Here is a 16,823-nt window from a genome sequence, read left to right as displayed (position 1 = left end):
TCTAGAAACACAAAGCTTGCATTCATAGGAAATCCGCTCCCCTTGAGACGATTCAAGGATGATTGCAGGATGATTGAGGAAGCGCACCAGGCGTTCAGGCACCCGCACTTCCTCCACCTTATCAGGACGATTGAGCCATGTTGGAGCAAGATTTATGCCAGGCATGAAAATCTTCATTGTGGTAATGGTGGTGGATCTTCAAGGTGGCAAATAGTGATGAGGCACATTTCCTCAGCTTTGCTTATTTTAAGCTTTCTTCTGTTTTCAGTCCTTTTAATTTTTTGAAAAAGTGTTCCAAATGTCAGCAACAGGTCAGGAGAGGGATGGGGATCATGTGACCTCCAGATGTTGGTGAACTGCAACTTTCAGCATTCCTATTCCTTTTAGCAGTGTTGACTGTGGGTGCTGAGAAAAGCAATCCAAAAACTGGATGGCCATGTAATTTCACCATCTGAGTTAGAAAACGATGTAGAGTTATGTCAAGATGGTTTCTAGCCAGTGATGAATGGGGTTTGTTTCAATGTCTTGTAAAACCACTTTTAGAAAAACACTTGTTGACATTTAAATTCCTTTTTTTTAAAAAAAGGACTGCTTTAGATTTATATAATGAAAAATAAAATGAAAGCAAGTCTCTTAAAAATGTCTAAGGGATATTTTTCAAAGTAAAAATATAGCAATATTATGAATATAAATAACATTAATATCGCAACACAAAAACTTCTAGCCTAGTTAATCTAAGATGAAGTGGTCAATAGTGTATAAGAGGGTGTTACCCAAATTTTGGGGGATCATGAGAGGGCACTCACAAATGAATTTAATTGGGAAATTAATTTTGCTCAAGGGAGCAGTGAGAATGCGTTTTGGTAACTTTAAAAAGCAGGTATCTTTTCCCCATGTCTATCCATTCCGAGAAACTAGAACTACAGAATGCAAAGGTCCAAATCTAGTTTTATTGATACAGCAAAGTGGTTGCAACAAAGGCACACATACAAGAGTTAACGAAGGATGGGACCATATATTACCAATGCAGATGCCAGGAGTCCAGAACAGAAGGAAAATCGTAGAGAAGATGGACTAGGATTGCTTTCAGCAATTCTGAGGAGTCTATGAAATCAAGCCTCCTGGGATGCTATCACACGGAGGAGGCAAGCGTCATAGAAATGTGATTAAAATGTAGTACAGTGGTGCCTCGGGTTACGAAAATAATTCGTTCCGCGGCCGCTTTCGTAACCCGAAAAGCCTTCGTAAGCCGAATTGCCATAGGCGCTAATGGGGAAAAGCCGCGATTCCGTGCGAAAAAGCCGAAAAAAGCACCAAAATTTTTTTCGTAACCCGAAAAAACATTCGTAACCCGGAACAATAATTCCCTATGGGATTTTTTCGTATCCCGAAAATTTCGTAAGCTGGGTATTTCGTATCCCGAGGCACCACTGTAATAGCACAATCGGGGGGGAAGATTATCACACCCCTGCACATGTCTCCCGTTCATGTTCCATGCGTAAACTGTAATGGACGTGTCTTTGGATAATAACAGGTGTTTCCATTATTACCCAATGAAGCATCCATTACAGTTTACGCACGGGACACAAATGGGAGACCTGTGCAGGGGGTGTTAAGCTCCCCCCTGACTGCACTATTACCACATTTTAATCACGTTTTCATGATGCTTGCCTCCCATGTGATAGAGTCCCTGGTTTCACCCAAGACTGAAAACAAAGAGCAACCTCCTCCATCTTATACCTTTTCACTTTTATAGATTTTCACTTAGTGGGCAGATTCTTCAGAACCTGAGGTGGAAATTTCCATAGGGAGGAAAAAGCAGACTAGTGGACCCAACAGGGCCATAAAATTTAGGCTGTGGTGAGGCCCTGGATCCCACCATTCTGAGGAACTATCGGCCAGTCTCTAACATTGCATTCTTGGGCAATGCTCTGGAGTAAATGGTGGCTTCCCAGCTCCAGGGGTTTCTGGATAAGATGGATTATTTAGTTCAATTTCAATCTGGCTCCAGACCTGGCTATAGGATAGAGTCAGCTTTGGTTACCGTGGTGAATGACCTATGCAGGGAACTGGACAGGGAGAGTGTGTCCCTGTTGGCCCTGCTGGATCTCTTGGTGGCTTTCAATACGATTGACCATAGCATCCTTCTGGGCTGCCTCTCTGAGGTAGGACCTAGGGGCACTGTTATGCAGTGGTTCTAGTCTTTCTTGGAGGGGCGAACTCAGAAGGTGGTGTTGGGGGGCTCCTGTTGGACCCCCTGGCCTTTGGCCTGCAGGGTCCCTCAGGATTCTGTTCTGTCTTCCATGTTATTTAACATCTACATGAAACCACTGGGAGAGGTTATCTGGAGTTTCAGGGTGTGGTGGACACTCAACTCTATCTCGCCTTGCCATCTGATTTCAAGGAAGCTGCCTCTTTACTGAACCAATGTCTGATGTCAGTAATGGACTGGATGGGGGCAAGCAAATTGAAACTTAATCCAGAAAAGACAGGGGTGCTCCTGGTCAGCTATAAGGCAGATCAGGGAATAGGAACTTTGCCTGTGCTGAACGGGTCATATTCCTCTTGAAATCTCAGGCTTGCAACTTGGGTATGCTCCTAGATTCAACTCTGAGCCTGGAAGCCCAGGTTTCAGCACCGACCAGGAGTTCACTTGCACAATTAAAACTACTGTGCCAGCTGCACCCCTTTCCTGAGGCATCAGATTTGGCTACAGTGACATATGGTTTGATTACATCCCGTTTGGACTGCTATAATGCACTCTTCATGGGACTGCCTTTGAAACTGTTCAAGAACTTCAGCAGATCCAGAATGTTGAGGCCAGAATGTTGACTGGGACCAGTTATAGAAAGCATATAATTCCCTTGTTGAAACAGTTTCAGTGGTTACTGGTTCATCACCAGGCACAATTCATAGTGCTGGTTTGACCTATTAAGTCCTATATGTCTTAGGTTCAGATTATTTGAAGAGCCATATTTCCCCATACAAACCTGCCAGGACACCAGGATCTTTGGGGAAAAACTTTTTCTCTGCCTCACCACCACTGCAGGCTTGCTTGGTGAAGACACAAAAGAGAGCTTTCTCGGTGGCTGCTCCCAACTTCTGGAACTCCCACGGGAAGGTAGAGTGGCCCCCTACCTGTTTGCCTTTTGACAGCAAGCTAAGACGTTCGCATTTAAGCAAGCATTCAACATATAATCACACCAAGGTAGCTATTATTGAGTTTGAGTGTTTTAGTTATGTCTTTTAATGTTTGTATATTTTAATGTAATTTTAAAATGTTTTTAGATGATTTTAGCTGTTTTAAATTTTATTGTAATGTTCTTAACATGTTTTTTGTTTTGTTTTGGGTCCCTTCTGCGAGAAAGGTGGCATACGACTGAAATAAGTAAATAAATGTAGGTATCCTAAACAAAAGGGGTGGCAGATTCACATGGCTTCCCTCTTTGATCTCCAGATGGTTGACAAATACCCAAGCCAACTTGTCTCTGAAATTGGAAGAAAAGATTTGAATTTCAAAGGCTACCTTTCTGCCTAGTGCCCTTAGTACTTCCTTGCTGAATCACACTGGGATGCGTTCTCTGTAGGCCTGCATGACTAGGTACCTCTTTCAGGATGGACTTTCATATAAAAGTTCAATTAGAGGCAAATGAGGCTATTGGGGCTATTAACAAGGGCTCCTCACCAAATAGAAATTTTCTCTTAAACAGTTTTGACTTGGTTTGATATAGTTTGCTACATTCTGAATTGCATCCAGTCATTCTAATTTGCAATCATTTGGCAGCAATTAACATTCCAGTTCTTAGCACTAAGCTCTTAAATAATATCAAAGTATGTTTATTCGATTTATCCACTTAAATTTATGAGTTTCCTATAAGCATCCCAGGTTCTATTTGACACCAAGTGTTTTAAGTTGGCCTCCTGACAAGTGTGTTTATGTGTGTTCATAGGAATGTTCCTGTGTTACACAAGGAGGGAGATATGTGAGATACTCACTGAACCAGAGAAACATAGGTTGTTTTAAAATATATTTTCCTCAATCTAGAGAAACAAATATAGGGTCTAGGTTTCAAGCACAAGCAGAAAAATTGATCGTGGAACCTTGTCTGTTGCTTTCCTCCTCTTGTTTCATCCTTGTACTGCAGCCACTCACTCACAAACAGCAAGGTTACAAATTCAATACCAGCCAAGGGCTCAAGCTCGACTCAGGCTTGCATCCTTCTGAGGTCCCTAAAATTAGTACCCAGATTGCTGGGGGCAATTATCTTACACTTTGTAAAATCCTTAGGGAGTGCTTAAGTGCACTGATAAGTGGTATAGAAATGTCCTTGCTATTGCTATCTACAGGACTCCAGTACAGTGGGACCTCGGTATCCGCGGACTTGCCAACCCACAGATTTGAGCATCTGTGGACGGCAAGTCCGCATTGTCCCCAATAGTGGCGCACACGTGCAGCCGTACCACCATTAGGGACAATGCAACTGAAGTCCTCCCGATTCTCTTCCAGGTGTTGGCGCCGGCTCCCTCTGGCCAATGGGGTTCCAGGTTTCACTAATGAAGCCAAGCCCGGGGTAAAAGTCTTGGAGAGGAAGGAAGGAGGGGGAGGGAGGCCGGGAAGGAGAGAGAATGAAAGGAAGGAGGGAGGAGGATTTCAACCTCATTGTTTCTAATAGCGGCATGGCTGCTTTGACATTAAGGACAAGGGGACTTTTGGTATCCACGGGTGTGTGTGTGTTCCAGAACGGTTTCCCCGTGGATATGAGGGCTGACTGTATTACATTTACAGTGCCTAAGACATGTTGCTTTATTCATATGCTACTGAGCATCACCTCTTCTAATTCATTTTAATTCATTATTTAAAACTGTTTTTAGTTAATATTATCTTTTTATATTTCATTTCAGCTATTTTACATTGCCTTTTATACTGAATTCTACATGTTTTGATGTCACTGTTTAGACATTTTATTATATCAAGCATACAAAAATTCTACAAATAAATAACATACTTTAACTTACTTATATTTTATATTGTGTATATTTTATGTGATTTTATATACAGGCATTTTTATTGTTTGAGTTTTATAACAGTTTTAAAGGTTTTATCTGTGAGCTGTCTTGGGTCCCTCTGGGGAGAAAGGTGTGATATAAATGAAATAAATAAATAGTGGGAAATGTATACACATCTGTTACTGAAAAGCATTGAGATGTTTAGAATCCAGGAGCACCTCAGATGCTGAAACTCTTGAGATATTACAGCTCCAAACATAAAAGCAACAGGAAGGACAGCATAACAATTCAAAATCTTTTGGAAGTTGGGTTCTTTGGAATTTTATTAATTTAAGCAGGAGAGAGACAGATGCATTCCATGGAAGCAATAAGGATAATAGAATCAAAATCATAGAGTTGGAAGAGACCACAACGGCCATCCAGTCCAACCCCCTGCCATGCAGGAAATCTAAATCAAAGCATCCCCCTAGTCTCTGGAGCAGCAGAAAACAAGCTAACTCCCTCCTCAATATGACATCCCTTCAAGTATTTAAACAGGGCTATCATATCACCTCTTAACCTTCTCTTCTCCAGGCTAAACATCCCCAGCTCCCTAAGTTGTTCCTCATAGGGCATAGTTTCCAGAACCTTCACCATTTTGGTTGCCCTCCTTTGGACACGCTCCAGTTTCTCAACATTCTTTTTAAATTGTGGTGCCCAGAACTGGACACAATATTCCAGGTGGGGCCTGACCAGAGCAGAATAGAGTGGCACTATTACTTCTCTTGATCTAGACCAGGGGTTGGCAACCTATGGCCCGCGGGCCGCATACGGCCCGCCGAGGCCTAGGGACTGGCCCCAGCCCGGTCCTGCCGCCAATTGCTGCCCGCAAAAGGTGGCCTCCTCCCTCCTTCCCGGCCTCTGTCAAGGCCCAAGCCTCAACAAAGGCCGGGAAAGGGTGGGGGGTCGCCAGCGATCGCGGCGATCACCTCAATCGTGGGCGGCCTCCTCCCTCTTTCTTGGCCTCTGTCAAGGCCCAAGCCTCCACAGAGGCTGGGAAAGGGCGGGGGGCCGCCGGCGATCGCGACATCGCTGCGATCTTGGGTGGCCTCCTCCCTCCTTCTCGGCGTCGGAAGGCTGAAGCCTCCACAGAGGCGGGGAAATTGTTCTTCAATTTAAATATTGTATATGTTCCCATTTTGTTTTTTCCTTCAAAATATGATGTGTGCAGTGTATGTAGGAATTATTTTTTATTTATTATTTATTTATTAATTTTTTTAAAAAATATATTTAATTATTTATTTTTTGGCTTCAGCCCCCCAGTTGTCTGAGGGACAGCAACCTGGCCCCATCTCAAAAAGGTTGCCTACCCCTGATCTAGACACTATATTGATGCAGCCTAAAATCGCACTAGCCTTGTTGGCTGCCGCATCGCACTGTTGACTCATCTTCAATTTGTGGTCTACTTGGACTCCCAGATCCCTTTCACATGTAGTCTTGTTCAGTAAGGTGTCACCCATCCTATATCTGTGCATTTCATTTTTCCGTCCTCAGTACCTTAGGATTTCTGGGAGGTATCCTTTTTGGAAGAGAGAGCTGCCTGAAATGTAAGATGTTTTTTCACCCATTACTTTTCTCTTTATTATGATTACTTTAACATGATTTATCATGCTCTCTCCCTCCCTTTGACTCCTTTTCTGGTCACTTTTGTGTCTACCTGAAAGCAATAGCAATAGCAATGGCAAGTACATTTCTATACTGCTTATTAGTGCACTTAAGAACTCCCTAAATGTAAAATAAGCGTAAGCTAATTGCCCTCAACAATCTGGGTACTCATTTTAGCAACCTCGAAAGGATGCAAGCCTGAATCGAGCTTGAGTCCTTTTGCTGGTATTGAACTCACAACCTTACCGTTTGTGAGTGTGTGGGTGCAGTACAGGCATTTAACCACTGCACCACCAGGGCTCTTAAAATCCTCACAAAGGAATTCAAGGGTGCATTTGAACTGTTCCCCCTCCACAGGCCCAGCAAAATTAAACTTTGAAGGATATAGCTGGCTCTTCCCCAATGTACTGAGGTCGATTACATTCCAGTTGGGTATAAATAAAGTGATGGATGGATGGTACCAGTTGCTGCTGCTGTCAGGGATCACTCTCCATGCCACGGCTGCTAACCTTACCTAACGTTAACTGCAGTTATCTTTTACTCCAAAATCACTACTGTACCTCTTAAGAGGCCCTCCTAATTATCCTTCACCTTAATTAAGGGGCAATTTCTTTTTTAAAAATAATTTTGCACATGCTCACCTATCTGCCAGTCTTCACCCATCAATGCTTCTATTCAACTTTTCTCCCAGTCTTCCCACCCAATATCTAACTAAAATCCTCACAGAGGAATGCAAGAGTGCATTTGAACTGTTCCCCCCACCCCATGCCCAGCAAAATTAAACTTTGAAGGATATATAGCTGGCTCTTCCCCACTTTACTGTGGCTGTGCAGGTGCTGATATCTTCCTCTTTTAAGTACCACAAAGGCAAGAAAACCAGGCAGCTTTATTGATTCATGATGGGTTATTGTATGTGACTTGTGTATTATACCTGGATTGTTAACTCAGAGGAATTTAGAATTATAAACATGATTAGATATGGCTAGATTACAACATTGATTCGGTGGGAAGGGACCAGTGTAACAAGGCAGTACTTCAGACACTTACCATCGGACTGCTGAAAGCTGTATGCTTTGAGAGAATGCTTGCCCTTTTGGCCTCCACTCTGCTCCCTGTACGCCTATGAGATTTTGTGCTCTGGTTCCTGTGGATGACTTTAAGGCTCTGGTGACTACTAATACTGTCCCGCTGGGACAATGTCCCTGCCTTAGGTGTGGTTTCTTCATCCTCAGAATCACCTTCCTGGTACATAGCTATACGTTTTGCTGTTGAGGAAACAAAAATAAAGATGTTAAAATATATGAGAAGGGCAAACAAGTGGTTCTTTTTGTTCTGTATGCTAAAAAGTTTAGGAAGAGAGAATTAGATAAAATTGATGCAAACTGTTTTGGAGATTCAGAATACTAATTTGAATTTATTGCTGATAGTTTTGAAATGCTTTTATATTATTGTTTGTAACAGTATCTGTTCTTGTTTGTAACTTCTTTCTTGCTGCATTTTGTGTACCTTGCAACTATAACTTTGAAATAAAAACTAGAAAATAAAAATGTGAGATAGTGGATAATATGGCTAACACAATCAACAATCAAGCTGAAATGATTCTTAGACTCAAGAGTTGTTCTGAAACCAGAATTTCAGAGTCCTCAGCAGTCATGCCAGTATGACATGATAGGATCTCCAGTCTAACACATATGGAGGGTACCACCTCTTTTGGGAGACAGGGTGTCTCGTACCCCTCTAAGTTGCTGAGGCAACAGCATGGGCACTTGATTAACTTGTACCAGAAAAATGGTTTGATTGAGGTGCCTGTCTGTTATCTCTAGATTACTTACTCCACCGCTGTTTAAATGACAGCAAATGAAAGATGTAGATTAAGTTATTTGATCATCACAGCTCATGGCTTTCAGGCATCTGTTCTGCATTTCACTAAGTGTTCAAAGTAAAAACCACATATAAATGCATTAATTGCCAAGAGGGTCAAGAACTGAAATGTTACATTCAAATGCCTCATATTATGATCCTTGGGCTCATTCACACTACCAAAAAAATCGGTTCTGAAACCGATTCAAATACATGAAGTTCCTACTCACCCCGAATCTCACACAAGCGAATCCGAGGCTTGCACACCCGTTCCGTGTTAAATGGCCCCTAGTGCGGGTCTTTTGAAATCGGCGCAAATACCATTTCTTTTTAAAAACCCCGGGTCCTGGGAATGAGAACTTTGGCCTCGATCACGATCAAGGCAAATTGAGGGAGGGATTTAGGTCAGAGGGTGGGCAAAGGGCAAGGCATTTCCTCCCCTCATCGGAGGGGAGGGGGAGGAGGAAAGAGCCCTGGGCAGAAGGGCTGCTGCTGGGCAAGGAGCAGGCAGGGCTCCTGGCGCCGGGTGGAAGGGGATGCTCTCCTCCTCCTCCTCCTGCTCTCCTGCTGGCCCCTGCTCCCTCCGGGGCCATTCAAGGCCGCCTCTCTTGCTGGGGGACTTGGCCAACCCCAGGAGGGCACATTGCATGCCCACGGAGGCAGCCGCTTTCAGCCTGGAGCCTGGCACCCAGAGAGGGGCTCCCCTGAGAGCCAGCCTGGCAGCCAGGGGATGGCGGGAGGAGGAGGAGGAGGGTCGCTGGCCAGGCAGCAGCAGGCCTCCAGCAGCTGAAGCAGGGAGAGAGATTCCTCTCTCTCTCTCTCTCTCTCTGTGTGTGTGTGTGTGTGTCAGAGGGAAAAGGGGGGGTGGTCTACTTCCCGCTCCCGCAGCCTCCCCATTGCTCTTCTCCCTCACGATCCCAAGGCTGGAAGGGATCCTCAAGGGACATCCAGTCCAACCCCCAATCAAAGCAACAACCCCCCCCCCCTTTTCAAGCAGCCTCTTTTGACCATTTATGCACATTTTTTGGGGGGTGACATGTCTGTGTGCTTGCTTGTGCTTTATTTCCTCTTGCTCCTGGATTATTAATTATTATTATTGTTATTGTTACTGTTATATGCAGATGCTACAGTCAGAATGCCTGCACTGCATTTCCCCTTTATTCCCAATTGATTCCATGGGTTAGAGTATTCCCTCCCCTCATCGGAGGGGAGAGAGAGGAGGAAAGAGCCCAAAGGGTGGATGCTAAGGGTGACAGGTGGCAAAAGGGGGGGCTGGGCTGCATAGGGCTGGGGGTGGGGGGGGAGATGGAGAAAGTGATGGAGGAGGAGGAAGGAGGAAGAGGAAGAGGAGGATTGCCAAGGCTGGGGGATGTAGGGAAATGGATGCAGAAGCATTTATGCGCATTTTTTGACCATTTATGCGCATTTTGGGGGGGTGACATGTCTGTGTGCTTGCTATTTCCTCTTGCTCCTGGATTATTATTATTATTATTATTATTATTATTATTATTATTAATGCGCTGCATTTCCCATTTATTCCCAATTGATTCCATTAGGTCACTCTCTCTCAGCCTCAGTGGAAGGCAATTGCAAAGTGTAAGCAGGAGGAAAGGGGTCAGTTCAGCAGAGGGGGAAGCTACAATGTTGCAAAAGACCTCACTTACAATCAGTGTTACATTTTTAAACAATTTTTTGGAGCAAAGGGAAAGCTACAAATGTTGCTTTTAAAAGCATAAAAAAATGCATGACAATTCCATCCTTTGCCTGGGACGGGGCAGATCTGACCCAAATGCCCACAGGTTTATAAAAAAATTTAACCCTGTGCCTTGCTCTTTAAAAAAAGGGAGGAGGGGGAGGACACTTTCCGATGCCCTGCAAAACGTCACCATGACAATCGCTTGATTGACAGCGGCCACCTCGCCGGCAGACACAGAATGCATTCGATTTCAAACAGAATGCATTCGATTTCAAATTTGTAGTGGGCACTTGCTAACGGAGCGATTCGGGGGAGGGGCATCCGGATCATCCCAGTTCCCTCCATGTCTTTTAGGCCAGTATGAATGGGGCCCTTAACACGGTATATGAAGGTAATGTAATTATGGGAGATGAACTTAATATACTGAAGCCATTAAAAATAGCATTGGCTTATTGTAAATGCTATTTCCACTCATACTTAGGGAAGATAATTTTTGGATTGTGGCTTCCAGAATCCCACAGCTAGCATGGCCAATGGAAGACCCTGGGAGTTCCAAAATTAACTTCTTCAGCCTCTATTCCCACTGCAGATTTTACCATTTGGAAGACAAATTGTAAGTATAGGAGGTGACCCTTTCCCCTGGTAATGCATAATGAAGAGAGGAACATAATATAGAAGCAGAGTGTATGTGTTACTTCATAAGGCCCTTGATTTAATTCCAGGCATCTGCCATTAAATGAATATGAAACTGCAATATGAAACCCCTGACAGACCTAGAAAATGGTTGAGCAGCAGGCAGCATATTGGGCTCTGTGAACCTATAACTTTGGGGCAGTACAGACAGATGGCTAAATGCCACCCCTGTATGCCCCGGGTTGTGCTGCAGCAGCCACACACTGCAGCACTAACCCACTCCCTAAAAGAAGCTGCTCGCATGCCATGATGATGCCCCTTCCGGCCAGTGCTGTTTGGGCGCTGTGCTGCACTTGCGTCATCATGGCACGCACCATATAGACAGGCACATGCCAAGATGGCACCCAGACATCAGCAGAAGGGCTTTGAGTGTGTGCATGCTCAGCCCTATTTGAACCCTAGTTCAAGTCCAGGGTGGTATAAAGTGCTGGTCTGTGTTGGCCCTTTGTGCCGAGTCAATAAAGTGCTCGGTAAAAATAAGTTTCTTTAATGCAGTATAATGGAGTAATCTTCTACATTAGTCTGGGGACTTTGGCTCTGCTAATGATGCCAGTGCTGATCCATCTTTTGTCACTAGTTATCATGGTTTCAGTTCAAATTACAGTTGTCTTTCAGGAAGCTGAGCCCCATTCAGGATCCAAACTCAATGACACTGATGACTGATGATCTGCTAGTGTACCACCAGCGGGGAACTGCTGGGAACAAGCCACATCAGCCAAGGAAGTCTGACTGCATCAACAGACCTTAGCACAAGAGTAGGGAGCCCAAGGGCCTGGAACTAGATCTGGCCCTCTTGGGGCTGCAATCCAGGCCTTAGGGGTTGTCCAGGGGTGGTTTCTCAAATATGAAACAGGTTCCGCCCCCATTCTCCAATACAAAAATGTCTTAACAGCTTTAAGCTATCCTACATTGGCATTTCTGCTCCAATGTTTTTGCCTGTGGTCCTGCCCATCATTGAAATATGACTCCTGAGAACTTCTCTGAAATTGAATTCAAAGTTCAGATTGGAAGAGCTTTCCACATTTGCTGATGGTATTCTCTAACTCTTTAATCAGTTTCCAAGTTAAATATTCTTGGTAGTTTGAGGAACGAAGACATTGTCAACAGCCACTTTCACATCATTCTCTACTAGGCAGGAACCAGTTCTGACCGGCCTCTCATTTAAGTGCACCCTGAAATATTTCCCATGTCATCCCTATTTTTTATTATATTGTGCAGACTGGAGTTTGAGTATTGCCAGATAACACAGATGAGTCTTAATTGAACATCAACCTTTAATGACTAATATAGCCAAAATAATTAGTTATTTAATTCAGTACATGGCTTTCCTCATTTTCTGGCTCAATGTGACAAGGCTATTACATTCTGAAATAGCTCATAAAATCCACTGGAGCCCATTAGAATACTCCTTTCGCAGTTCAGCCACTCCCTAAAGTGAGCTACATTATTTGTAGCTCAGTCTGGAAAAGACTAAGAAAAGAAAATACTAAAGGAGCCTGCAAAGATTATTAAAAATAAACAAACAAAAGGCAAAAACCCACAAGGAAAGGCTAGAAACTTTGCCAAGCATTTTCCACTCAGGATATTAAATTAAAATTAGCAATCAAAGAGGAAAGGGTAGGTCAGAGTGCAATAAATACTACACTCCCAAATAATTGTGGATAATTATTTTTTGTTTTAAAAAAACCCTATACCCTACAAAGGCTCATAGAAAAGCTCATTAAGGGTGAAAATAGCTTATGTCTGGTAGTTATCTATTTATGGACTATCATACCAAGTGGTCAGAGCAATAAAAAGATTCTTCTTAGAAAGGCATTTGGATTCTATAAGCACCCATGTAATTGATACAGATAGCATTTGTGCTGATTTCATTTTGAGCTTATCAAAGGCTTATGTTTGACACCTACTATAATGCTAGTGTATTGTTTTGTATTGCTTTGCATTGTATTGTTTGCCACCTCCATCTGTGTTTTTGTTTTTTGCAGTTTCAGTTACCTATGGCCTTTTGTTGGTGGGAGGGGGGACTGACCTCTGAATTGAAATTGAGTTTAAATTGAATTAGGCTGGAAGTGCTTTTAAAAATTGGTGGTGTTTGTCATACCAGTTGTAAGAGTGACTATAAAACTACTTACAGGAAATAAATAACATGCCTCCCTCTTGTAACAGAACACTTCACTGAAGTGCAAGATCCATGTTGACGCTTCAAAAATATTGTCTTCAATGAGAGGAAATTTAAAGTGAAGGAGCCACAACAGGCCTCTTCAGCTGATTGTGTACTGGAAAGATCTCTTGCCTAGTGCCAATGCCACTTCCACCCAAGGTCTTTATTCAGATTAAGCTCACACCAATGAATAACCCAAAAAGGCCCTGGGTCTATTGTATGCTAATATCTGTAATATCTATAGTTTCAGACATCCACTGAAGGGGAAATCTTGGAAGTATCCCCTAGAGCAGGGGGATTGTGCAGGTTAAAAATGTATTTGTGTTGTTTGTTGAAACATAACATGAATTGCATATTCTTTTCAGGGACAAGTGGATGTCAAAACACAACTGGTGGACATACTATGTTGGACGTGACTTAAGGGCTGTGCAGGCCACCCCTAAGGGGTGGCCTGCAACTGCCTTCAGCAGCACTGGATCAGGGCCACAGCAACCACACGCTGTAGCCCCGATCTGGCCTTTCCAGCGCCCAAAAAGGGGCTCAGCTTCCTGAAAGACTTTAAGGTGTTCCTTTTGCGCTGTGTCATGTGGATGCAGTGCCAGAGGAGCGCTGTGATGCCACATACCATGTGGAGCAGTGCACGGCATCATGGCACCATGGGGGTGGAGTCAAGGTGTGCATCATATGGATGCCACACTCTGACTCTGTCCCCAGGCTGGCCTTAATGGGCCTTAGTCTTCAGTAGTATAGTCATAATTTAAATAGTGCTGTTAGACTGTGGCAGAAGGATGGTGTTAAAGAGTGTGATTTGTTAAAGCTTTTGGTTCTTTGGTCTGTGCATTTGCTTCTGAACTGTCTGTTAGCTAATGCAAGCTTTTCCCCAGAGTGTGTTTAAAGGATAATAATAATTTTCTAGGATTGGCCGTGAGTCACTTATGTCTTTCAGGAGTGGATAGACTTCAAGGCAGAATCTATCCAATAGAAGTAAAAGATTTCCACTAACTCAGCTAAAGAATTCTGAGTTTGGGAATCTGGTTTCAGAACCACAAATGAATAGATCTTGAATTCCTTTCACACAAAAATCCAAACTGGGTAACTCTAAACTTTTCATCAGCAAAAGAATTTGAAGCAAGGTGTGTGTGTGTGTGTATGCATCATTTTGTGGGACTCATGAATTCTTGTTAAACCATGTAGAATTTTCAAAGTAGATTTGGATCTATCATCTGCCCACCTGTGACTCAGGAAACATCAGAAAAGACTGAACTGGGATCTGTAAAAAATTATAGCTGGCGCTCATGACCCTGGTCACATTTTTATTATCACAATAACCCTGGAAATTAGGTTAGGCTGAGAAATGGATGACTGGCCCAAATTTACCCAGTTAGCTTTGTGGCTGAGAGGGAATTCACACACTCCTATCTTTGTTCATCATTCTAACCACTATACGATACTGGTGTAAAGCATGGTTTCCTCCTTCCTTAGGGGTCATTTACTGCCATTCAGACCTACATCTACAGTCCACATCAGCCCTATTGGGGCCTATTTATCATGCAAAGATGGGCAGAGCAAGCATACCATAGTTAACTCTGTCCCCTCCTGCAAGTCCTATACACTGGATGACAAACATTTGCAACAGGGAGTCTGCTGTACCCAAGCATGATTTTTAAATCAAGTTTTGTGGCTTACTTACATCATCAGAGAAAGTTGCATGAGTAGAGGCTCTCTGATAGGGAGGTCTGTCCTCCAACAGAAGAGGTGAACCTAGCAACCTACATACCCAATCTCCATCTCATCTGACATCCTTACTATTAAGAGATATGTCAGTACAGGAAGTATGACTGATAAGTAGCATGGGAGAAACTGGGGTGATTGCTATCATGCCACCCTATGTAATGTGTCCATACTGTTAGCAACTATATTGCTGGTTTGAAGAGGGCCTAGCATACACCTTTCACATATGTGTTTTGATTTTGTACTATGAATGGCTCTGTAGCTTTCTGGTGTCTGGTGTTTCACATTTTAGTCCCTTGATCTTGAAATACTATTTGAGCCTTTCCTGCTTCCTCTTCCTGGAATCTCATTTGGTTTCAAATAATAAATGCTGTATTTGTATAATTGTGTATAAATACTTATATATCATCCAATATATATTATGCATGGTACTGAAGAAGAAAAAAAAAGCCCCAAAGCAAACAGACAAAAATGGAGAAAGGACTCAACATGACCTAACTCAGTGTCAGGACTGTAGAATAACTAGGTCCTGGAATTCACTGCTGCCTAACCAATAAAATTAGTGTTATATTAAAATAACACTTCCGGAGTGCACCACGGAAGGAGCTCAGAGAGGGGACTGGATTTCTTCCCATGTGAATTCTGTCCCACCAGTGAAAATTTCCTTCACTTCCAAAATTTCTAGTATTTTAGTTTTGCCACTCTTTAGCTGTACACATGGGGTACATCCTGAAGAACATCAACATCAAATAGAGGCATGAGCAATTAGGGAGAAAAGGTGAGAAAATGTTCAAGAGCTTAAAAAGTAAGACTGAAGGTCCAACTACATAATATTTACCTACAGTTTAACAAAGGAACAATAAATAATACATATCAAATCCAAAGAATGCAACTGCAGAAAAAATAACAGAAATATGTGTGCGTGCGTGCGCATGCATGCACGTATGCGTGCATGGGTGCACACAGACACACATATATAATTTCTGTTATAGATTAAATCTTAAAACATTTTTCAAAAGAAAAAGAGCATACTAAAAGGGACCAGAAATATATTTTACTTTTAGATTGATCACTAGTATATCCAAACATTTGCATACCATAGGTAACATATACAGTCGGTCCTTACCTTACGTGGAGGATCTGTTCTGGACCACCCCCACGTAAGGCAAAAAGCATGTATGCTCAAGGCCAATGGATATAATGGGGCTTGGGCTTGTGGTGTGGCTGTGCGCACGCCATTCTCCCTTTTACTGTGCGGCTTCAGCATAAGCACACTGTATATAATTTTTAATATAAAAAAACTATTTACAAGCTTGTCATCCCTCTCTACTTGAGCAGAGTTGATTCCTTATACTGGTGGTGTGGGGAACAAGTACAGAGCATGTGTGGAAGTGTCTCATTTGGGTGCTCACAGCAACAATAATACTTTTCATGGTTGCCAGACTTAATGGCACCATTAAGAGGTACAACATTTAGGCAAACTCAAAATAGGTGATGACCCCAAGTAGTATATAGTGATTACTTGAGTTCCACTGAAGACCTCGCACTGGTCACATGTTCTCAGAAGAGCAGTGGTATATTTCTCCCTTTTCAAAAAACTTTCTAAATTTGTATCGCTGGAGGATTTTCTTTGGTGGCAGTGAGCTGTGGTCCCTTTTCAGAAATCCAAACTCACTGACAGCTAATTAGTTTGTTTTGATGATGTGTTGCATTCCAATACAAGTGAAGAGGAAAAAGAAGTCACCGCTATGATGTCCAAATCTGTTTTCCAATGAACTGGAAAGACAGATTGCCAGGTCACTGTTAGATGGAATTCTAGCTATGGGTATTTGGATGTCTTCCTTGAGGGAAGCTAGAGAAACAGATTTTACAGTCCTTTCAAGGCAAGTTAAAAGACATAATGCATGAATGACGGTTCCCGTGTTCCCCCACCATCCCCCATGTTGCTGAGCAATGTGAAAGATGTCATTGGTGGATCATTTAAGAAAACAGAGCCACTTCTTAAGAAATGTAGTGATTGCTTGGTCATCC

General features: G+C 42.9%; 1 protein-coding gene across 2 annotated transcripts in view; it reads right to left on the bottom strand.

Moving 5' to 3' along the window:
• ATP10A (ATPase phospholipid transporting 10A (putative)) overlaps window positions 1-16,823 on the bottom strand; it is a 169,657-nt gene that overhangs the window by 42,526 nt on the left and 110,308 nt on the right. For both annotated transcript variants that reach the window (XM_042460578.1, XM_042460579.1), the window contains exon 8: window positions 7,699-7,916. In XM_042460578.1, coding sequence (XP_042316512.1) covers window positions 7,699-7,916 — 218 coding nt within the window. The remainder of the gene's footprint in view (window positions 1-7,698; window positions 7,917-16,823) is intronic.

This window comes from Sceloporus undulatus, chromosome 3, assembly GCF_019175285.1.
Source record: "Sceloporus undulatus isolate JIND9_A2432 ecotype Alabama chromosome 3, SceUnd_v1.1, whole genome shotgun sequence".
Classification (NCBI taxonomy): Eukaryota; Metazoa; Chordata; class Lepidosauria; order Squamata; family Phrynosomatidae; genus Sceloporus; species Sceloporus undulatus.
Note: the sequence above shows the minus strand (reverse complement) of the source record. Positions and strands in the feature narration are given on the sequence as shown.